This window comes from Lactuca sativa, chromosome 9, assembly GCF_002870075.4.
Source record: "Lactuca sativa cultivar Salinas chromosome 9, Lsat_Salinas_v11, whole genome shotgun sequence".
Lineage (NCBI taxonomy): Eukaryota > Viridiplantae > Streptophyta > Magnoliopsida > Asterales > Asteraceae > Lactuca > Lactuca sativa.
In genome coordinates, this window is record NC_056631.2 from 52,605,951 (window position 1) to 52,631,784 (window position 25,834).

Sequence of the window (25,834 nt, forward strand, 5' to 3'; positions counted from 1 at the left end):
TATAGTTTTATCATTGGGTGAAAGGTTGTTCAATTCAATGACTCATCAATCATCGTTGTGAACTCCCGTTCCTTCTCGGTATATTTTGACTTGAGTTCAACATGTTTTTCTACAAAGAAGAAATTGTAATGGCTTCGATTAGTTTTGCGTCAGGTCAGTTCGCCCCGTTTCTCCTCTTTGTTCTACTTCTCCTTGAGGTATTTAACTCCATGTTATTTGGAATGATGACATTGTGTTGTGGATGATAAAATACTCCATGGACGGTCTTTGGATCCACCTTCATTGTCACTAAATAACTGTATTCAAACTTGCTATCCATTATCCCTGTAGCTTCTAAAGTGAAACGACCTATAAATAAATTTGAGAAAAAGTATTGATTAGGATACTAAAGATGTATAAGTTGTTGCAAACATTATGTACCATAAAATCTTTAGATAGAAATCATTTCAGATCTATAGTCCTCATCCCACATAGGTGATAGTAAATATATATTGGTAGCTTAGATATGAGTGTGCTTTAATAATATTAGTTAAAGATTAATATAAAGTTATTCGATATGTTATCAGAGTAATTTAACATTTATTTAGCTTGCTCTGATACCATATTGGAATAAATTATATGATTTCTTAAATTTTGTAATTTACTGTGATCGAATAAGATATACGAGTTTCTAACTTTTGATATCTTCATCGAAGGTGTATCCCGATGATAAAATAAAGAAGAATGATATATATGAAAACGGTTTGTGATTTGTGATGGAATAAGGTATATAAGTTTATAACTTTTGATATTTTCGTCGAAGGTGTATCCTAATAATAAAATAAAGGACAACGATAAATATGAAAATGGTTTGTGATTTGTTATTCAGGTCAAGATGCCAACATTTAAATGAGGTTTAAATGAGGTTTTTCTCTTTACAAGGACATGGGGTTTGATTACAGAAAAACCTAATTTAAATCGAACATCGTATTATCTTCACAACATCCATCTCCATCTTCTCAAGTAAAAACAGTCACCTATGTCCTAAGTATATGTTCTCTCTTCCCCGCACGATCTACAACGACCGTATCCACCTTCTGGAGTGAAAATTGTCGCATATGTCCTAAATATATGTCTGAAACCACCATTTTTTTTTCCTTCAGTCTCTTTGTGATTGAAGCCGCTACTATTGCATTTCTAAGTGTTGTTTCTGGTACCTTATACAATAAATTTATATCACACAATTATTACAACATCGTCACTTTTGTGACCTCCATATCGCTTGTGCTCATCCTTAATAACATTTAGAACCATTTATGGGATAATGACTTGAAAGGGTAACAAACTTTCAATTTTATTCACATTTAGTCATTTAACTTTTGTTGTGTTTGATTTACCCTTGAGTTATTTGAAATTGTTAACATTTTACCCTTATGACCGGCTAAAAGAGATCATAAGGGTAACATTTACACGTTTCAACAAGTTCAATGGTTAATACATCACGAAAAAAAAAGTTTAGTACCAAATGTAATCGAAAGCTAAAATATGTTACCTTCTCAAGTCATTATCCCAATATTTACATGTAGAGACCATTTCAATTTCTAATCCCACATAGATCGCTAAAAAAAATATTGTTATCTTATACACGTCATTGCATATACATCAAATATGTTAAGACTGGTATAATTTTATATCATATGGTATTATAGTTTGTTATAATTTTAACCAACTCTAATAGCATATTGTTTACATCTATATAATTCTTAACTTTTGCTTTTGTGTTTATACTAATTTGTATAATGTTCTGGCTTTTGTGTCTTTATACCACCAACATGCCATCGTGAATAGAATGTAAAACAAATCAATTTAGTTTGTAGTTTACATGTCCACATGACACTACATCATATAATAATAAAGAAAAAAAATAAAATGTTTCACATATATCAATTGAGAGTTGTCCCTGCTACTCATTCAACTCATACATATCATAGATTGAACTTGGTTAATGATATATGTGAGTAAAGTTTAGTGGGTAAATTATATCGATTTATTTTTTAGTTTACATGTCCATATGACACTACATCATATAATAATATAGAAAAGAGGAAATGGTTTGCTAATTATCATCTTTCACATATATTAGTTAAGAGTTGTCACTGCTGCTCATTCAATTCAGACATATTATAAATTCATACATATTATAGATTGAACTTGGTTAATGATATATGTGAGTAAAGTTTAGTGGGTAAATTTGGGAATCTATGGTAAAAGTTGATTAAACGTATGTTCGATTCGATAAAAAAACAAATAATTTAATCTATTTCTTAGAAAAAGGAATAGAAAACCTCTAGTAATTTTTCAAAAGGTGTTTAGCTATGTCTTTGTATTCAGTCATTTCCCTTTAATACCTCTCCTTATCCTCCGATCCTTGTTTTTAATAAACCTAATTTTGCATATAATGTAATGGTTTAAATCGTATTCAAAATCATCTAAAATTATTTTTTAAGAGACTATTTTAAATCAATTTTATATATAATTTTATCTTTGGGTGAAATGTTGTTCAATTCCATGACTCATCAATCATCGTTGTGAATTCCCGTTCCTTCTTGGTATATTTTGACTTGAGTTCAACATGTTTTTCTACAAAGAAGAAATTGTAATGGCTTTGATTAGTTTTGGGTCAGGTCGGTTCGCCCCGTTTCTCCTCTTTGTTCTACTTCTCTTTGAGGTATTTAACTCCATGTTATTTGGAATGATGACATTGTGTTGTGGATGATAAAATACTCCATGGACGGTCTTTGGATCCACCTTCATTGTCACTAAATAACTGTATTCAAACTTGCTATCCATTATACCTGTAGCTTCTAAAGTGAAACGGCCTATAAATAAATTTGAGAAAAAGTATTGATTAGGATACTAAAGATGCATAAGTTGTTGCAAACATTATGTAACATAAAATCTTTAGATAGAAATCATTTCAGATCTATAGTCCTCATCCCACATAGGTGACAGTAAATATATATTGGTAGCTTAGATATGAGTGTGCTTTAATAATATTAGTTAAGGATTAATATAAAGTTATTCGATATGTTATCAGAGCAATTTAACATTTATTTAGCTTGCTCTGATACCATATTGGAATAAATTATATGAATTCTTAAATTTTGTAATTTACCGTGATCGAATAAAGTATACGAGTTTCTAACTTTTGATATTTTCATCGAAGGTGTATCTCGATGATAAAATAAAGAACAATGATATATATGAAAACGGTTTGTGATTTGTGATGAAATAAGGTATATGGGTTTCTAACTTTTGATATTTTCGTCGAAGGTGTATCCTGATAATAAAATAAAGGACAACGATAAATAAGAAAATGGCTTTTAATTTGTTATTTAGGACAAGATGCCAACATTTAAATGATGTTTAAATGAGGATTTTCTCTTTACAATGACATGAGGTTTGATTAGAGAAAAACCTCATTTAAATCTAACATCGTATTATCTTCATAGAATCCGTCTCCATCTTCTGGAGTGAAAACAGTCGCCTATGTCCTAAGTATATGTTCTCTTCCTCGCACGATCTACAACGAGTGCCTCCACCTTCTGGAGTGAAAATTGTCGCATATGTCTGAAAACCACCATATTTTTTTTTTCCTTCAGCCTCTTTGTGATTGAAGCCGCTCCTACTGCATTTCTAAGTGTTGTTTCTGGTACTATATACAATAAATGTATATCACACAATTATTACAACATCCTCACTTTTGTGACCTCCATATCGCTTGTGCTCATCATTAATAACATTTAGAACCATTCATGGGATAATGACTTGAAAGGGTAACAAACTTTCAATTTTATTCACATTTAGTCATTGAACTTGTTTCGTGTTTGATTTACCCTTAAGTTATTTGAAATTGTTAACATTTTACCCTCATGACCGGCTAAAAGAGATCATAAGGGTAACATTTACACGTTTCAACAAGTTCAATGGTTAATACATCACGAAAAAAAAAGCTTAGTACCAAATGTGATCGAAAGCTAAAATACGTTACCTTCTCAAGTCATTATCCAAATATTTACATGTAGAGACCATTTCAGTTTCTAATCCCACATAGATCGCTGAAAAGAAATATTGTTATCTTATACATGTCATTGCATATACATCAAATATGTTAAGATTTGTATAATTTTATATCATATCGTATTATAGTTTGTTATATTTTTAACCAGCTCTAATACCATATTATTTATATCTATATAATTCTTAACTTTTGCTTTTGTGTTTATACTTTATAGAAATTTGTATAATGTTATGGCTTTTTTGTCTTTTATACCGCCAACATTCCATCGTGAATATAATATAAAACAAACCAATTTAGTTTATAGTATACATGTCCACATGACACTACATCATATAATAATGAAGAAAAAAAATGGTTCACTAATTATCATGTTTGACATATATCAACTAAGAGTTGTCCCTACTACTCATTCAATTCATACATATTATAGATTGAACTTGGTTAATGATATATGTGAGTAAAGTTTAGTGGGTAAATTATATCAATTTAGTTTTAAGTTTACATGTCCACATGACACTACATCATATAATAATATAGAAAAAAGGAAATGGTTCGCTAATCATCATGTTTCACATATATTAGTTAAGAGTTGTCACTGCTGCTAATTCAATTCAGACATATTATAAATTCATACATATTATAGATTGAACTTGGTTAATGATATATGTGAGTAAAGTTTAGTTGGTAAATTAGGGAATCTATTGTAAAAGTTGATTAAACGTATGTTCGATTCGATAAAAAAACAAATAATTTCATCTACTTCTTAGAAAAAGGAATAGAAAACCTCTAGTAATTTTCAAAAAGTGTTTAGCTATGTCTTTGTATTCAGTCATTTCCCTTTAATACCTCTCCTTATCCTCCGATCCTTGTTTTTAATAAACCTATTTTTGCATATAATGTAATGGTTTAAATCGTATTCAAAATCATCTAAAATTATTTTTTAAGAGACTATTTTAAATCAATTTTATATATAATTTTATCTTTGGGTGAAATGTTGTTCAATTCCATGACTCATCAATCATTGTTGTGAATTCCAATTCCTTCTTGGTATATTTTGACTTGAGTTCAACATGTTTTTCTACAAAGAAGAAATTGTAATGGCTTTGATTAGTTTTGGGTCAGGTCGGTTCGCCCCATTTCTCCTCTTTGTTCTACTTCTCTTTGAGGTATTTAACTCCATGTTATATGGAATGATGACATTGTGTTGTAGATGATAAAATACTCCATGGACGGTCTTTGGATCCGCCTTCATTGTCACTAAATAACTGTATTCAAACTTGCTATCCATTATACCTGTAGCTTCTAAAGTGAAACGACCTATAAATAAATTTGAGAAAAAGTATTGATTAGGATACTAAAGATGCATAAGTTGTTGCAAACATTATGTACCATAAAATCTTTAGATAGAAATCATTTCAGATCTATAGTCCTCATCCCACATAGGTGACAGTAAATATATATTGGTAGCTTAGATATGAGTGTGCTTTAATAATATTAGTTAAGGATTAATATAAAGTTATTCGATATGTTATCAAAGCAATTTAACATTTATTTAGCTTGCTCTGATACTATATTGGAATAAATTATATGAATTCTTAAATTTTGTAATTTACCATGATCGAATAAAGTATAAGAGTTTCTAACTTTTGATATTTTCATCGAAGGTGTATTCCGATGATAAAATAAAGAACAATGATATATATGAAAACGGTTTGTGATTTGTGATGGAATAATGTATATGGTTTTCTAACTTTTGATAATTTCGTCGAAGGTGTATCCTGATAATAAAATAAAGGACAACGATAAATATGAAAATGGGTTTTGATTTGTTATTTAGGACAAGATGCCAACATTTAAATGAGGTTTAAATGAGGATTTTCTCTTTACAACGACATGAGGTTTGATTAGAGAAAAACCTCATTTAAATCTAACATCGTATTATCTTCATAGCATCCGTCTCCATCTTCTGGAGTGAAAACAGTCGCCTATGTCCTAAGTATATGTTCTCTTCCTCGCACGATCTACAACGACTGTCTCCACCTTCTGGAGTGAAAATTGTCGCATATGTCTGAAACCACCATATTTTTTTTCCTTCAGCCTCTTTGTGATTGAAGCCGCTCCTACTGCATTTCTAAGTGTTGTTTCTGGTACTATATACAATAAATGTATATCACACAATTATTACAACATCCTCACTTTTGTGACCTCCATATCGTTTGTGCTCATCATTAATAACATTTAGAACCATTTATGGGATAATGACTTGAAAGGGTAACAAACTTTCAATTTTATTCACATTTAGTCATTGAACTTGTTTCGTGTTTGATTTACCCTTAAGTTATTTGAAATTGTTAACATTTTACCCTCATAACCGGCTAAAAGAGATCATAAGGGTAACATTTACACGTTTCAACAAGTTCAATGGTTAATACATCACGAAAAAAAAGTTTAGTACCAAATGTGACCGGAAGCTAAAATACGTTACTTTCTCAAGTCATTATCCAAATATTTACATGTAGAGACCATTTCAGTTTCTAATCCCGCATAGATCGCTGAAAAGAAATATTGTTATCTTATACATGTCATTACATATACATCAAATATGTTAAGATTTGTATAATTTTATATCATATCGTATTATAGTTTGTTTTATTTTTAACCAGCTCTAATACCATATTGTTTATATCTATATAATTCTTAACTTTTGCTTTTGTGTTTATACTTTATAGTAATTTGTATAATGTTATGGTTTTTTTGTCTTTTATACCGCCAACATTCCATCGTGAATATAATATAAAACAAACCAATTTAGTTTATAGTTTACATGTCCACATGACACTACATCATATAATAATAAAGAAAAAAAAAAGAAAATGGTTCACTAATTATCATGTTTGACATATATCAATTAAGAGTTGTCCCTGCTGCTCATTCAATTCATACATATTATAGATTGAACTTGGTTAATGATATATGTGAGTAAAGTTTAGTGGGTAAATTATATCGATTTAGTTTTTAGTTTACATGTCCACATGACACTACATCATATAATAATATAGAAAAAAGGAAATGGTTCGCTAATCATCATGTTTCACATATATTAGTTAAGAGTTGTCACTGCTGCTCATTCAATTCAGACATATTATAAATTCATACATATTATAGATTGAACTTGGTTAATGATATATGTGAGTAAATTAGGGAATCTATTGTAAAAGTTGATTAAACGTATGTTCGATTCGATAAAAAAACAAATAATTTCATCTACTTCTTAGAAAAAGGAATAGAAAACCTCTAGTAATTTTCAAAAAGTGTTTAGCTATGTCTTTGTATTCGGTCACTTCCCTTTAATACCTCTCCTTATCCTCCGATCCTTGTTTTTAATAAACCTATTTTTGCATATAATGTAATGGTTTAAATTGTATTCAAAATCATCTAAAATTATTTTTTAAGAGACTATTTTAAATCAATTTTATATATAATTTTATCTTTGGGTGAAATGTTGTTCAATTCCATGACTCATCAATCATTGTTGTGAATTCCCATTCCTTCTTGGTATATTTTGACTTGAGTTCAACATGTTTTTCTACAAAGAAGAAATTGTAATGGCTTTGATTAGTTTTGGGTCAGGTCGGTTCGCCCCATTTCTCCTCTTTGTTCTACTTCTCTTTGAGGTATTTAACTCCATGTTATATGGAATGATGACATTGTGTTGTAGATGATAAAATACTCCATGGACGGTCTTTGGATCCGCCTTCATTGTCACTAAATAACTGTATTCAAACTTGCTATCCATTATACCTGTAGCTTCTAAAGTGAAACGACCTATAAATAAATTTGAGAAAAAGTATTGATTAGGATACTAAGGATGCATAAGTTGTTGCAAACATTATGTACCATAAAATCTTTAGATAGAAATCATTTCAGATCTATAGTCCTCATCCCACATAGGTGACAGTAAATATATATTGGTAGCTTAGATATGAGTGTGCTTTAATAATATTAGTTAAGGATTAATATAAAGTTATTCAATATGTTATCAGAGCAATTTAACATTTATTTAGCTTGCTCTGATACCATATTGGAATAAATTATATGAATTCTTAAGTTTTGTAATTTACCGTGATCGAATAAAATATACGAGTTTCTATCTTTTGATATTTTCATCGAAGGTGTAACCCGATGATAAAATAAAGAACAATGATATATATGAAAACGGTTTGTGATTTGTGATGGAATAAGGTATATGAGTTTCTAACTTTTTATATTTTCGTCGAAGGTGTATCCTAGTAATAAAATAAAGGAGAACAATAAATATGAAAAAGGTTTGTGATTTGTTATTTAGGTCAAGATGCCAACATTTTCCCCCTTTTATGTTTTTTTTTGTTTCTATATATAATTAATGTATTAAATTTGACTATAAAAAATTGTATTGTGAATAAATAACAAGTTTATATTATATAAACGATGTATAGGGTTAAAAATTGTAAGCATTTGTATACATTTTAGCCCACTCCGTTAACTTGAAAACATCTCACAAATTTTCCCATTTTATTTAATTTATCTATTTGTACAATTATCAACAAGGATATTGATTTAAAAGAATAAAGAACTTTTAATTTTGTTCACACTTAATCACTGTATTTTTTTCCCTGTATTTGATGTACCCATTAATAAAATTGTTTACATTTTATTCTTATGAATGGTTGTTAAGTGAATGTTCAAATTTGTTGCAAACCTGACTAATGTGGATTTATATTTACTACATATAGTTTATTTATCATAATGTTTAACATCATAATAATTAATTTGATGGATACACCTCATATGTATTATCATGTTAAATACTCTAATATTTCATACATTTTAGATATGCTAATATTGTTCAACATTGTTATTTTGTAACGTGTAGCGTTATATTAGCTATATTAGTGTCTTTAGAAAAATAAAAAGATAAAGATGACGTGATAAAATGATCATACCAGCATTATAATAAAGTCAATTTTGTTCAAAGATTTGCATTGTAAAATGTGTTTGAGAGCATGTATGTGTCACTCCCTTGGATCATATATGTATAGATGGATCTGTTGAAACACAAAAGTAACGTTGGTCTGGTGAATGTAAATGTGAGGTACTCAAGTGCGTCGGCCAAACTATGGTTGTAACGCCCGCAGATCCGAGCTAGTCAATTTATAGACAATGAGCATCAAAAATAAGTTTTTTATGAAAGACTATCCAGAATGAATAATCTTAACCAAGTGGTAGTATATGTTACAAGGGCTCCGTACATATAAAGAACGCCGAAATCCGAGTTATAACGAAGAAATTATGGTCCATCGAAATTTTTTGGCAAAACCGGCACGACACCGGGAGACGTAACTAGTGAATTTACGATAGATGACGTTTTAGTTTTAGTGATATAAACAAAAGTTGTAGTATACGTTAAACCGAGAACATACAAAAAAAGAACGCCCAAATCTGACTTCGTATGAGAAAGTTATGAATTTTTTAAGATTTGGCACAACATTGCACGACCCGAAACTCGAATTTTAGTTCGAGTGGTTTTTGGCCTACGTCGCCTAAATGAGAGTTGAACATCTCATTAATAGGAACTCAACGATAAAAAGACAGTCGAAAACGGAGTCCGTATGAAGGAGTTACGAATTCTTCGCGGTTATTTAACTGTCTAATCTCCTCCTACTGTTAAATTTAAGATCGATCGAGAATTAGCCGACGGAGCCAAAATGAAATTTGTAGATAATATTTTTACCTACGCGTGGATATAAAGAACGTCGAAAACGGAGCTTGTATACGAAAGTTATGAATTTTTGAAAATCGGCTGATTTCTACCCTGTGTGCGATGCCACGTGTCAGCACCAGACACAGACTTGGAGCCTAAGTTGGCTCACGATGTGAGCTTCATAAAACTCACGACAAGAGTGACCCTCCAGCCCCTTATAAATAAGAGGTGAAGCCCTCTTCATTCCTCACACCTCCCATCACTTCCCTCTCTCTCTCTAGAACCTCTATCTAGCCCCGAACACCCCCCCCCCCCCCCCCCCCGAAAAGGCTAAGGAACCTCCCTAGCACGAGGCGGAAGCCCCGGAGCGCCCGACGGCTTCGAGAAGAAGAGTCTTTCGGTTCAAAAACGCTGCTCCAAGCGAAACTCGATTTTCTATAAAGCCGTTGTAAGTGAGCTACGCCTACACTATTTTTAATATAGTTTCTAATTAATTATAGTAACATTATTAGGACCTTAAAATAATTATTTGGGCTATTATTATGAGTTATATAATAGTGTTGTTTAACATTTATATAATAGTAATAATAGCTAGACTATTAATTAGTCGCGGTTAACGTTAGACTAAACTCTAGTGGTAATGATACTAAGTTTTGTCCAAGGAAGTTGTTTTAAGTAAACGAAGTGATGTCCGAGTACCGAGTCGCCACCTTATCAAGTGAGTGCATAGTTACTTCATCTTACACATAGATATGAAGTATTTTATATAAATTACGTGCTATGTGTGTATAATATCTAAATACTTGCTGTCTATGTTGGATGAAACGTTTTATACATGTTTTAAATGATCTAAAATGTATATGTATTTTATATCTACAAAATGTGTTGTGTAAAACACGAGTAGATTAGAGGTGAGATAAACGATGAACGATGAAAGATGAGATAAATGATGAACGATGAAAGATGAGATGAATGATGAGCGATGATATATGAGTGATGAAATATGGTGCGAAGCAATGACCTAAGCGATGAGCCAAAATGATGAGCCAAACGATGACCCAAGCGATGCCCCGTCATCTAGCAGAGTATGGATGATAAACATAGACTATTCTAGATAGTCTAGTGGAACACTAGCAGGTTCGCAATCTGTAGGTGTTATGAACGATGTGTTCACCAGGTGTACTCTAAAAACCCCTTTGACAGGTATTACGAGTGGACTCTCGAAAATAATATTGTCAATAAACGAGATAAACCCTGGCGACTATGCAGACTTAGTGCCGATTCCTTAGGATACTCCTTAGGAATGAATGAACAAGGAATAACTGAATCTTAAGGTAGATCCTTAAGAGTAAAGAAGATAATGGGGATGGGTAATTGGGTTAATTGTTTGATGATTAAACATAATAATTATATTTTTGTGGGTTGAAAACGCTATGTAATCACCAGATTTCTCAACCTGACCCACTCAGTTTGTTTATATCACAGGTGTTGATATGAAGTCACATTACACTAAGAGATTAAGGAGATATAAATCACTAGTGATAATGAATGTAAGTTCTGCTTATGCTTATGTTACTGTATTGACGATGACATCCCAAATGTTTTAAAATGAATAAAAATAATTTTCTTCGGAAATGCTTTGATAACGTATTTATCATGTTTTACTGGGAACAAATTCCGCAACATTTTTATTAAAAGAGGTACTCTGATTTTTATAAAACATAAACAAAATCGGTCTTTTCTGGCCGTGAAAATGGGGATGTCACAATGGTAAAGTGTGAGATATGCTATAGGTGGACCCAATGAATGCTTCAAGGATGGCAATGAAACATCTTAGCCCTAGTGAGAATGCCAGCCACATATTGTTGCTGAGACATAGTCGAATACATCCATATTTTTACAATGGACTCTATTTTCCATTCATTGTTCATCGGTTTTGTAGTGGGATCGTTATAGGTATTATCTATGTGATCTCTTACGTCGTAGGCATCAAAGGGAGTAACATATAGTTGCTACACCCCTCAACAAAACGATAAATATGAGAGGATGTTATGCATTATTAACTATAGTGTTTGTAACCCTTCTCTTCCAAGCTCCTCTTCATCCTAACTATCGGGATTAGTGGTAGAGCATTGTAAGGGCTAGGAGGGGTTGTGCTCCCCCCCCCCCCCCCCCCCCCCCCCCCAAAAAAAAAAAAAAAAAAAAAACGTAACTAAATAAATAATTGTTCAAGCTCCGCCTCTGGGGTAAAGCCCTCCATATGACGATATAGTTACTAAAAATTCTTCTATCCGCTTTCATTGAGAATGAAATCCCATTTTATCTCCTCTATCAAACTCACCCTACCTATGATCACTTACACATTTTCGATTGTCTGTTTTCCCCAAACCACAACTTCTCACGAACATACAACAATTACATATACTAACATGTGAAAACTAGCCGGTAAGCACAAATAAAAAACAAAAGCAATGAGTAGACAAACAAATATGATTTTGCTACTCTGATTTTAAGCTTTCACAATGTCCTATCAAAATCGAATATACAATTTTAATGCCATTGTAGTTTACCATAATAAAAACCTAGACTTAAGTCGAATCAAAATCCTTTTGAAAACTATAATTTTAATGCCATTTTGGTTGACCATCGTTCAAGAATATACAAATCCTTTTACCTCGAAGAAAAAGAAAAGAAAAGAAAAAACAGTTTTACTCCATCAACCTCAAGTCATGTTCAACATTCAAGTGTTTAGCTCTTTCTTTGTATTCAGCCATTTCCCTTTGATACCTCTCCTTATCCACCAATCCTTGCTTCTGGTAAACCTAAATATGCACATATATAATTGGTTTAATTCAAAATAAATAAATTGTAAGAAATTATAGCAATCAGTTTTTTCGTACGCTTTTATCTTCTGGCGAAAGGTTGTTCCAAGAGTCGCCAATCATCTTTGTGAACTCTCTTTCCCTGTCGGGATATTTTGACTTCAACTCGGCATGCTTTTCTGCAAAGAAGAAATTGTAACCGCTTCTATTAGTTTTGGGTCGGGTCGGGTCTCCACTTTTTCTCCGATTTCTTCTTTTCCTTGAAGTAGTCAAGTCCATGTTTGGAATGACGACATTGTTGTGTTGTGGATGATAAAGTACTCCATGGAGGATCTCTGAATCCAACTTCATTCTCACTAAATAACCGTATTCAAACTTGTTATCAATTATCCCCGTAGCTTCCAGAGTTATAAAACCACCTGTATGTATGGGGATATGTACATATATATACGTAATTACGCATGATAGATGAATGTAAAGGTACATGTATGTATGTGTGTATACATAAATTTACCTGAGTCTGAATGTGTGGATGATTCCGATGTCAAAAAATAAACGATTTCATAGTGATACAAGAATTTCATGTAACGTTTCCTTAATGCATAGGAAGCACTTGTTGTCGTTGTGGAGAATCCGAAACTTTCACTCACTTCCCTCCATTTTTTTAATCTTACAACCTATATACAACTTGAAACAAAAGCGATGAGTAATTTATACATACCAGTAAATATGTAAAAACTATCAAACTTTATACAAATTGCGACCTTTCCTTATTAAATACAAAGAATGACATCAAACTTAATTGGTCTATATATATTATCTTATGTGAAACTTTTTCACAATGTTCAAACCTTTTCTTGATGATTATCAGATTTTTACTACCAAATTAGATATTAAACTAAAGTTATAAGTTGTCATGTTTAAAGAAACAAAACAAAAGTTGCACCTTGTCAAAACCACCCCTCTTGGTGACCTCTGTGTACAAGACATGCAAATTCAGCTCCTTTCCTCCTATCACTGGAACCCTATGATTTTAAATTGAAACATAAGTACTCATTAATATATAATAATCGAAGTTTTCAAATTAAGTGGTTTTAAAAAGTTAATATCGAAATGATCGGTCACGTAAAATTAATAACAAATAATAAAAGAATAATACAGAAAAGAGGAAAGAGTGTTACATAAGTGGGGTGCCCATGAAGCGGTGAAAGCTCCGGAGGGTTTCCCAGAAGAGAGAGGAGTCTTTAACGACGCCTTCATGGGATGCCAGCGCCACCGGATAAGACTCACCATCACTGCCAAATCTACCCGCTGGTGACATTTTCCGACCGGCGACATCAAAGGGTCACCGGCTCATGTATACACACACTACACTCACACACACATGTGAAAGAAGAGATAAGTGTTTATAGCTACATATTTCGGATTTTTCTGGTAGCAATTAATAAGACAACTTTTGTTTTAATTATGTAACTGTTTTTTTTTCCCGTGGAATAATAATAAAAATTTTATCTTGGTTCTATTGGCATAAAACTTTAAGGGCTAATGTCACAAAAACCCTTAAGTTTTCAGGGTTTTGTCGGTTTTGTCCAAAGTTGAATTTTATGTTTGTTTTTACCCTAACATTTTCCAAAAAATATTCGGTTTTATCCTTACCGATGATACCAGGTTACCATTATATTAACTTCACAAAAAACCCTTTAGTTTACAATTTTTTTTACGTTTTTACCCTTAAGTTTATAATTTTTTTTACACTTTTACCTTATATGTATTTTTTTTTCATATTATATGTATTCAAGCAGAAAAATCATATGAATATGTATATTATGAAAAAACATACTTGGGGTAAAAGTGTAAAAAAAATTATAAACTTAAGGATAAAAATGCAAAAAAAATGGTAAACTTAAGGGTTTTTTGCGAATTTAATATAATGGTAACCTGGAAAACCTGTTATCACCGGTAAAAGGGTAAAACCGAAATTTTTTTCGAAAATGTTTGGGTAAAAACGAACATAAATTTCAACTTTGGGCAAAACCGACAAAACCCTGAAAACTTGATGGTTTTTATGACATTAACCCAAACTTTAATCCTGATACCATTATTTTAATACTTGTTTAATCTAATTCAATTCATGAATATTTAAAGTGTGAATAATTTATATTTATTACTTGATGTTCCGTTATAGTTAGGCGTTAGGGTGTTCATTTGGATGGATCAGTTCGATCCAATCAAATCAATTGAATCCATATTAATTTTGGTTTTCAAAAAATAGATCCAAATAGTTTAAACAAAATTCAAATTCGATTCAATCCATCCAAGTTATAATTCGATTGTATATGATTTTATAATTTGGTTTTAAAAAAACGAAACATTTTAAAATCACATATAATTATAATATTAGCCAACATTATAGAAGAAACAAAAGCAAATTGTTTAATTTTGGTTTAGAATTTATAAACTATTAAAAACATGTATTATAGTTTTATATTTTATAGATATTTTTTTAAAGAATATGCATTTTAAAGTTTTTTATTAGGTGAGACTTTTCAAATTGATTTGTGAAAATTAATCACTAAATTAATAAATAATTATAGATATATATTAAAAATTAATAAATAATATATTATTATTCGGCTTTTTGGAACAATTTGGTTTTTATTTTTTAAATCAAAACCAATCTGAAATCAAAAATAATAATTCGGTTTTATTTAAAATCAATCTAAAAAAATTCAAATATATGAACAAATAGTCTAATTCAAATTGGACAATAGATAATTTCGTTTTATCAAAATACTGAACAGACCTAATCATAGTTTATGTTTTGGCAGAAAATATCACATGTTAATTAAGTTTGTTAAAAAAATATCAAATTTGCAAACGAATTATATGTTTGAATATGTATATGTTTGTCTAGCTAGCAATAATAACAAAAACAGAAAATACTCTATTTTTGTTTTTATAATTGCACACTTATATACTTATACAATACGTAGCCTTTATGGAATTTCTGTAAAAAATAGTGGTCCGAAAAAAAAGGGAGAAAAATTGTATGAATTTATCTTTTGATTTTTGTATGGTATTTTCGAAAATTAAATTTATTTAGCCTTTGAAATATGAGCTGCATTGAGTGGCTTAAATTTTTAATGGGATTATCATTATCTCATATGGATGTTCGGTCATAAATTGTAAATATAAGAGCCGATTCAGCATTTTCGATCTAAATATATATATATATATATATATATATATATATATATATATATATATATATATATATATATATATATATATATATTATCAAGAGTATAAAAGATCTGTTGTTATATTATATGGTTTCTTTGTTAGATACGACAAAATTTCTTTCTTTTTTTTTTTTTTTGATAATTAACACAATTTCACAAGGGATAAATTCCAAGCCTTTGAATTAGCCTTTTGTACCTTTGATGTTTATAATTAAACCGATGAACGTGTAAAGATTCATAAATAATTTCTTTAAATTTGTTACGAATTTGTCTCTCATCAACTCAACTGAATGGACTCACATCAACATTAAACATAGAACACGATGCAATTTCCTCTTTCCTTACATTCGATTATAACTTCATATATCACACGTCAAGCAATTTATAGTCCAAGTAAGAAAGAAATAACAATATTTCATTACCAAAAACTCTCATAACTTTAGATATCATACAAAAAGCCAACCAAGCTTAGAAAAATGATCATCCACATTTATCTCGTCACTTTCCTCGTTAAACCATTCACGCCTCCTACCAAAAAGAAACACAAATCCTCATCACGATAACAGACATTCACATTCACGTCTTTTACACTGACAACCGATTAAAAGCAATCCTATGTCCCACCTTTTTTGGATAGGACAAAAGATTGCAACTTTTGTCCCATTGGTATCAGTTCTAGTCCAATCAGACAGACACAGTGCAACTTGTTATGTTCTATATAGAGAGCTTACGTGATTAATGTAGACTTGGACTAATCCAAATTGGAGGAGGCCATCGACGTCCATTGGACAACTTTTCATAACCCGGTAAACCTACCACACTACCATTTTCCAAGTCATAAATACCCAAATCATGATCCCCATTAGCACCATCATAATTCCACTCAGAATAATCATCTGTGAAATATATACAATTCCCATTACAACCATGGAAATCAGAAGCACGAAACGCCATGGAAGAATTCTCCCCCAAAAACAATGCACACCCATCCAATCCACTCATACTCTCCCATTTTGGCCCATTTAAAACCAACTTAAACACTCGAAAATCAGTAGTTTTATACACAATATCAACTTTATGTTGATCCATGTTAAATTCAACCTCCATATATCGAGTCACCAACAATAATTCTTCTTCCCATATCACCAAATATTGCATATCGCCACCAACTTGTCTTGGGGTTTCGATAAAGGAAACATTTGGTGATGATCCAGTAATGTCACATATAGCAACTGTTCCATGTTTACTCACAGCGTAGAAACACTCTTTGTGAAAAACAACATCCTCACAGAAAGAATTTGCATCATCTATGAATTTCCAACAGTTGTCGCCTTTCTTGCAAAATGCAAGATCACCGGTTTGATTTAGAATTGCTACTGCGTAGTAATCCATGTTTTCATTTGAAGGGCTTGAAGAAAAGATCACCTTTTTGATGAATGAATCACGCATTTCTTTTGAATTACATGTATATACTTCGCCTTCTGATGTTTTGAGAGTGTATTCTTTCCCAATTTCAGAAGGCTCGAAGGATGTTACGTTTGGAAATGATGATAATGGTGGGAGGTGGTGTTTGGCCTGGGTTAATGGGTTTACGATTGAAATTGAAGGGGTTTCTTCGAGAATCACAAGCCATCCATATGAAGATCCACATCGACGATTGCTATCAGAATCTTCAGGCAGATCAATAAGGTGAACTTTATCATCGGAGACGTTCAAAAAGCTTCGGGTATTTGATTGTGGATTCTGATTTGTTCTTCGAGGGAGCATTAACCAGGGCAGTTGACATGGTAAATGTTTAGGAATTCTTGGTGTCGCGCTTCGCCAAGCTAAACAAACAGCTCTAAATCGAACATAATCCTGATGAATCTTTAGCTCCTTCGCAATTGTTTCAAGCAATTCCGGAGGTTGATCCGACCAATCCACCGAAATCGACATTTTTTCCCGTTAAACCCTGCTTTTTTTTTCCACGAATTGGGCGGAACTCAAATTCTAAACCCAAATCAAAAATCAGATTTTGACCAGCTATACGAATTCGAAAAATAAAAAAGGCAGAATCGGAACTAGTTTATGGGATTCCAATGCAGATTGTGCGTACCTGAGAAGATCCTGCAAAGAAGGAAGAAGAACGAAGAGTCTGAACAAGAATCAGGGGGGTGAACCTACAAAAAGGCGCCCCACTGATTCGATCTTGTTTCTTGTCTCTTGTAATCTTCCCTGAGGGATGAAGGGGAAGGTGTTGTGCACTTATTAGATGAGGGAGGAGGAGGATCGCCATTTTAGGCCAAAATATACCTCCATCCATACATTCGGAATCCTCCCATTAATAGCATGGCAGATTATTAAATTTATACGAATTATATTTGGAATCAAATATTTTTTTTATTCAGAAACATATTCTCAGAAATCAATATCTAAAAAATTTATAATCTTTGGTATCGAATCCAATTATCCTATTAATCTTTATATTATACTTTGCCTCGAATATTCATGTCTCATTTCCTACATAGACTATGTTGATTATAAATGCATTGCTTTCGAGTTTCGAATGATAAGATTTAGGTTGATTACTTGATTGCATGAAAATAGTTCTTGAAAGCCCGCTCTCTTTTGCCAAGGCCCAGCCATCATCAATCTATCGGCTTATTGAAGGATAAGAAATGTGCAAATTGCAGTGGGCTTATCCATTGTCTAAATACAAGGTTGTATATTTTTGGTTTACAAAACTGTAAAATTGGCTGGCATGTAAAAAATTTTGGATAGGATGTTATCTACAATGTTTTAGATTAAGGTTCAAAATCAAAATTTTCATTTGGTTTTAATCCATTTTTGTCCGCGATAAACTTGAAATGATAATTTTACTTTTTTCATTTATTTTTTGTATTTTTTTTCATATTATTATAAACACTTTATTAAAACAAGAATAAAAAATAAAAACATTGTGCCTATCCACCCCACCCCACCGGTGACCCCTCTCTCTCTCTCTCTCTCTCTCTCTCTCTCTCTCTCTCTCTCTCTCTCTCTCTCTCTCTCTCCACCTTGTTCATACTTTTGGTTTAAAAAACTCTATTACCGGTACCATCTCCTCCATCAACAGCACCGACCCAACCCTACTCTCTTTAAAAAATCAACTACATCTTCCTTTCATCTCTCTCGCTCATTGTCATCAAGCAAATATTTGTTAATCGATGACGTTACCAGATGAAGACAAAGCAACGATGGCCGCCACAGAACTAGGGCTTTCAGAGTCGCCACTACTGGGGTCTCGTTTGAAGAGGGTGGTGTTGGGTAAGGTTTTGATCGACGTTTGAGACGCCGGTGGTTGACCGTCCATCCTTATCAGATCATTCAACAACTACAAGTGTTTCACGGTCGAACCTACAGTTTTTTTGTAAGCCTCAACACTAGAATCAAGGTGCAATTGTTTGTGAGTCTCAATTGTAAAAAGTATGTGTTGAATCTGAAATCAAGGTGCACTGACTTTCCGAGATAATCTCCTCCTTCTTCAACACATAAACAAATATACACACTCAAATGATTGTTGATTCGTAAGTGGTGGGGAAGAGAGACAAATCCATATTGAAGATCAACAATATATATGTTTTTTGTTGATGATTTCTTATCGTTACTAAGTTTGTTTAAGTTTATCTTTCTAATGAACAATTCACCGGTGGTAGGATTTTGAAACTGGATCAAAATGTCAATTTGATTTGTTTGCAAAATGAAATGAAAGATAGAAGATCTTTTGTTTTTATATGATTCTTTATCAGATAGATATGCAACTTTGAAGATTTATAACGATTATTTTGTCAATGAGTTTTATCAAATATTGGTTTAAATTTTGATCAAGTTTATAGATAAAATGAATAAGTCACCATGAAGCTGAATCGAACGTATGTATATGTGCGAGTGTGTGTTTATTGTGGTGGCCAAAGAGATGGATGAGTCCATTATTTTCTTTTTATTTCGAATCAATTAAAGATTAAATAAAATATGAAAAATACTAAAAAGAAATTAAAAGGGCAAAAACAGTTATTTCAGGTATATTTGGACCTAAACGCAGGAAATTCTTGATTTTGGACTTTTCATGCAAATCAGAATCTTTTTGGACTCTATCCAAAGTTTTTTACATACCATAATGACCAATTCTGCAGTTTTGTCTTTTTGGTTAGACATGCACATACCAGGTTACAACAAAAACATTTTCTTATTTTTAGGGTTTATTTATTATCGGAAAAACGAATATATCAAAATTCATAATATATATATATATATATATATATATATATATATATATATATATATATATATATATATATATAGTGAGGTTTAATAGACAACCATTATTAACAAGGAACCAATGAACCAATCGTGAGCGTCGAAATTTAAAGCGATCAATGGCCAAGAAAATGGATGTACACTTGTACAATGGATGCATATACATCGGATTATACCATAAAATTCACCTATTTACCAAAAAACCCACTTTTTACATTATTTTTTTTAAACTACGTATTTTATCGGAAAAAAAAAACGAATATACCATTGTTCACGATTTTCGTCCTCTTTCCCTAGAGATCTATGTTAATATATAAAAAAATAATTTTTTTTTTCGAAAAACAACCCACTTCATTTTGTTGTTTTTTTTTTTTCAATATTTAAGTTTATTTTTATCTAAAAAAACTAATTATACCAAAAAAAATTCAATTTTGTGTCCTCTATTAATTAATATCAACATAATATAAAAAAACCCTTGATCAGTTCAGATTCACAATGTTAATCAGAACTGTAAATATTTCAATTTTAACATTTACAATGTGAATCTGATTTACTATTCTTTACATTGTAAATCTATACTAATTTGTTTTACATCAATTTGAACTTATGTTTAAAGAGTACCAAAAAATAAGAACTTTGATATATTTATTAAATTTTTTCGATAAAGAATAGGTCTTAACATTTCAAAAAACAAAGAAATGAAGAGAGTTTTTTTTTTAAATATTTTTTTTATATCAGTATTGATATTTATGGAAAGATGACAAAAAATCATAAACAATGGTATATTCGATTTTTTTCGATAAGAAACATGGCCTAAAAAAATTGAACGAAAAAAGAAGAAGTGGGTTTGTTATAATTCAGTGCATGTGCGTCCATTGTAAAAGTTTACAACCATTTTTATTACCGTTGATTGTTTTAAGTTCTAACGTTTTAGATTGGTTCCTTGATTAATAATGGTTTTTTATTGAACTTATGTGTGTGTGTGTATATATATATATATATATATATATATATATATATATATATATATATATATATATAGGGTGAGGTTCAATAGATAACCATAATTAACCATGGAACCTATCTTTTTTTCAACTTTTAGAACTTATTTTTTATAAAAAAAAAAATTAAAAATACAGAAATTCATAACTTTTTATCCTTTTTCCAATTATATAAAATTCGATTTTTTTTACATCAAATTCACAATGTGAATCTTTAAAAATTCACAACGTAAATCCGGATTCACACGGTGAATCCGAAAAATATTTTTCACATTCACAATGTTAATATATGAATTTAGATATTTTTAGATTTTTTTTTCGATAAAGAATAAGCTCTAGAAATTGAAAAAAATATTTGGTTCCATGAAGAACCAATAATTATGGTTCTCTATTGAACTTATATATATACTAGGCGAATCCTCGCGCGTTGCGCGAGAATAGAATTATATAGTTAAAATAATAAGCTTTACCAAATTATTATTTAATATTTCTACTTTGAAACAAAATGTTAGTAGTAAAGCAAACATATAGTTAACATATTAATTTTATTAAACATTATAGTTTAATTTTTAAGTCATTGTGATATATACAATTATTTTATAATTTTATAAATTGTTTAAAATTGTGAAAATTATATATCAAATGAATGATAATATAACGGGTAACAAAACGTATGAACAAATATGAACTGCAACTTTTAGTAACATAAAAATAGAAAAACATCTATTATAACATTTGTATTAAAAAAGATATATATACAACTTATAATAAAAAATATAATAAATAAACACTATAACTTTTAATAACATAAAAACACGAAAACATCTATTATAACATTTATATTAATTCTTCATATTTAAATCACAAATCTCTTCAAATACATTAATGTGTTTAATGAGCAAAACTTTACAACCTTGTAAAAGAAAGAAAATTAAAAATTTATTAGTGATTAGGTACTTGGAAATGTATATTTATATTTACTATTATTATTATTATTATTATTATTATTATTATTATTATATTCGTCTAAATAATTGGTTTTAATACATCATTTTAATCTCTTCAATTGTTAAACATAAAGATATTTAATTATAAATTTATAACATATATATGTGCATATACATGTTAAACAAATCACATATAATATATATATATATATATATATATATATATATATATATATTCGTAAATGTCATATGTAATTTTTATCGTAGTAATATGGATAAATCACTTTCATATGAAGAACATATCATGATAAGTCTATCATAATTACATATCAAATGTTCAAAATTATGTTATCTTTTAAATATTGTCTTTTAAATATGTTGTGTAGGATAAGCCAACAAAAAAATAATAGAAAATAAACATAATCAAAATAGAAAAATTACAATCAAATAAATAAGAGCATTGAGTGGTCGAATATATAAATAAAGATGTTGCATAAATGTACATTTAAATCAAAAGAAGAAACTAACATTTGTCAACTTTGCTCAAACAAAAAAAACCCTATATTCATTTTATGAATCTTCTTTATTCATTTAACACTATTCAACTATAGAAACTTGATGGCAATTCTTCACTAACCTGCAATCAAAATATTTTTCTTGAAAAAGAAGAATCGAAAAGATATTCCAAGCAAAACATTGATGTTTGGAGAGTCACATTCAAGATTAAGTAATACACACAAATCACATATAAAGATTAAATGAGAAACTAAATATAAAGAAAGAATAGAAAAACTTCGTTTGCTTTGGTTGAAAGAAAAAATCATATTACAATTACCATCGATGCAACATGACCAATTTCTTTAAATTATCATATTTGGATCGTGAATGTTTCAACTATATGAAAACTTTTGAATCACAACATCTTCAAATCCTTCTTACATGTAAGATTTTATATAACACAAAAGATACAAAAGATTGGTCTTTTTATAGTAAACTTTTCACTAAATGCTAATTAAACATAATATAAGTTATAAAACTTTTGAGTGTTAAATCATAATTAAGAAAACTTTTGAGTTGCATTAGTTAAAAAAGGGGGTTTCAAATGCATGAGATTCAAGAAAAAATGCTAGCTTTATAAGTATATATATATATATATATATATATATATATATATATATATATATATATATAACTCGTTAGATTCAAATAATGATAGGAAACTAAAAAAGATTATGCGATATTATGGTTAAAACTTATTGAATGGTTCGTATATACAAATAATAGAATGTTTTAAGGGTATGTAGTATGGTCTCAATGTGGTTGAGTGACTAGCTTGGACACCTTTAACGATGTTAGGGTTGAGGAACACCATCTCGGCTCCATGTTGTGTTAAGTATCGTTGTCATCTCGAGACGTCTCAACGTGTAAAATTAATGGGAAAATACTAGCAATAGTCAAAAAATGGGGGGGGGGGGTTCAAAATATAGACATAAAAATAGACATTTTCGTATATAAACATGTATTCCGTGGAGGTAGCTCCGCGGAGCTTTGCGGAATCTACTGTAGCTCCGCGGAATGGATCTTGAGGTTTTTTTTTCACATCGATTCTCCAGGGTTTATAATAATTAACCAACTAATTATTTTCAAGTAAAGATTATAATAGTATGATAATCTTTTCTTAAAAATAATTAGTTGCGGGAATGAATCTAAACCCTGAAGAATTGATGTGGAAAAAAAAACACTAAAGATCCATTCCTCGGAGCTACCTCTGCGGAATGAGTTCATTCCTCGGAGATAGCTCCGCGGAATGGATTTTTACTGTTTTTTTTAATACATTGATTTATTTACGATTTTGCCATTATGCGGAGCTACAGTAGATTCCGCGGAATGCATGTCTATATCCAGAAAAGTCCATTTTTATGTCTAATTTTTGAAAATACCCCCCCCCCCCCCATTTTTTGACTATTGCCAGTATTTTCCCTTTTATATCCCAACGTACGTGTGACCGTTCCAAATGGTCAAACTGGAATATATATATATATATATATATATATATATATATATATATATATATATATATATATATGGGAAAAGTGAATATACATTACAGACTCACCTAAGCTTAGGTACTAAACCTCATGAAAATACGTTTTTTTTTACTATATAAAAATTGTGATTAAGGGATTCACGATTAACACATGAAGATGTAGATTCAGGATCGACGCAATAGTTTTGATAAGGAAGCAAGAATATTGATTATCTTCGACATTCGTGACAATGGAAAACAGTAATGTTCGTTGGGATGAAGTAATAAATGATAATGGAGGAAATAAAACATAGATGGTACAACGATAATGAAGGAAATAAATGTTATTGTGGATGGTATATTACTAAGTGAAAAAGCAAATCGGGTATTATTACTAAGTTAAAACGACATATTTTAGAGGTTTAGTAACTAAGCTTCGGTGGAGCTTTAATGTATATTCTTTATCCCTTATATATATATATATATATATATATATATATATATATATATATATATATATATATATATATATATATATATAACACAGCCTCATTCATTTTTTTAGACACAAGTCTCATCTTTCGTATTTTTTATACAAATTTCAAACAAAAAATTTATAGATCCATTTGACTCATCATTCCATGATGATGATATGTTCATCACCAGGACATACGAGTATTACATTAACGAGCTATTAGAAGAAGATGTAGCCGCTGTACTAATAAGAAGCGCAAGGTTAAACATAAATCGCAAGCAAGGACAGTAACGTCTATATCGCGATTACTTTGTGGATAATCATGTTTACAAGGCAAAGGAATTCAAATGATGGTTTCATTTGAGTATGAATGTGTTTTTATGGATAACCAACACCTTGGAAAACATGTATCGTTTCTTTCATATTTATACATATTAACTATATATTTATACAAAATAAATACATATTTTTACCTATAAAATATATGGTTAAGTATAGTTTTTTTCCAATTGAGATATGATGCTAGAGGTAGGCGGGGATTTACATGGTTGCAACAATGTGTTGGTGCAATTCGGTTGATGGTTTATGAGGAGTCGCCTGATTCCATTGATGATTATATGAGAATGTCTAAACGAACTATAAGAGAACGTTTGTATAGATTGTCAGTAGGTGTTGTTAAAACATTTAGTGACGTTTATTTATGGAAATCTTCATTGCATGATATGCAGAACATGAAGAGAAACATGGTTTTCCCTAGGGGTGGAGATGGCAATTTGCAAGTGGTCATCACGGAACACCTTCGTTGGTATTAGAGGCAGTTACTTACTAAGATTATGGATTTGGCATGCTTTTTTTTTCGGAGTTACGGATTCTAATAATGACATCAACATTCTTGATAAGTCACCAATATTCAATGATATTTTGTCGGGAAAGGCACCAAATGCTTCTTTCACAGTGAATGAAAACGAATATGCATATTCTACATTTTTGAAGGCATTCTGATAACTAATGGAATCAAGAGAAAAATTCTTCAAGAGAATATAGGAAGCATCATGTAAGGATCTGGAACGTGTCTTTGGAGTTCTAAATTCGAAGTGACACATAGTAAAACATGTGGCACGGCCATATGAGACAAAAACTCTATGACATATAATGTATGTATGCATCATAATGCATTACATGATAATGGAAGATAAATGATAAAATTTTGCACAATATATGTCAACGGAGTCCGGACACGTGTAGT

General features: G+C 30.6%; 2 protein-coding genes across 3 annotated transcripts; both read right to left on the bottom strand.

Moving 5' to 3' along the window:
• Positions 1–12,276: 12,276 nt before the first annotated feature.
• LOC111921219 (high mobility group B protein 9) lies at positions 12,277–14,030 on the bottom strand. The gene is made up of 5 exons (XM_023916791.3): positions 13,804–14,030; positions 13,569–13,647; positions 13,137–13,299; positions 12,701–13,041; positions 12,277–12,622 (listed from the first exon to the last, which is right to left on the bottom strand). The coding sequence occupies exons 1-5, from the start codon at positions 13,941–13,943 to the stop codon at positions 12,509–12,511; spliced, it is 837 nt and encodes a 278-aa protein (XP_023772559.1). The 5' UTR covers positions 13,944–14,030; the 3' UTR covers positions 12,277–12,508.
• A 2,141-nt stretch (positions 14,031–16,171) lies between these two features.
• Positions 16,172–18,345, bottom strand: LOC111921217 (F-box protein SKIP23). Of its 2 annotated transcripts, XM_023916788.3 has the most exons (3): positions 17,960–18,344; positions 16,596–17,853; positions 16,172–16,392 (listed from the first exon to the last, which is right to left on the bottom strand). In XM_023916788.3, exon 2 carries the CDS (start codon positions 17,797–17,799, stop codon positions 16,600–16,602), a length of 1,200 nt encoding a protein of 399 aa, XP_023772556.1. In that variant the 5' UTR covers positions 17,800–17,853; positions 17,960–18,344; the 3' UTR covers positions 16,172–16,392; positions 16,596–16,599. The 2 variants fall into 2 exon arrangements, with proteins under 2 accessions (XP_023772556.1, XP_052623307.1); XM_052767347.1 differs by having other exon boundaries at positions 16,596–18,345.
• Between the last annotated feature and the right edge of the window lie 7,489 nt (positions 18,346–25,834).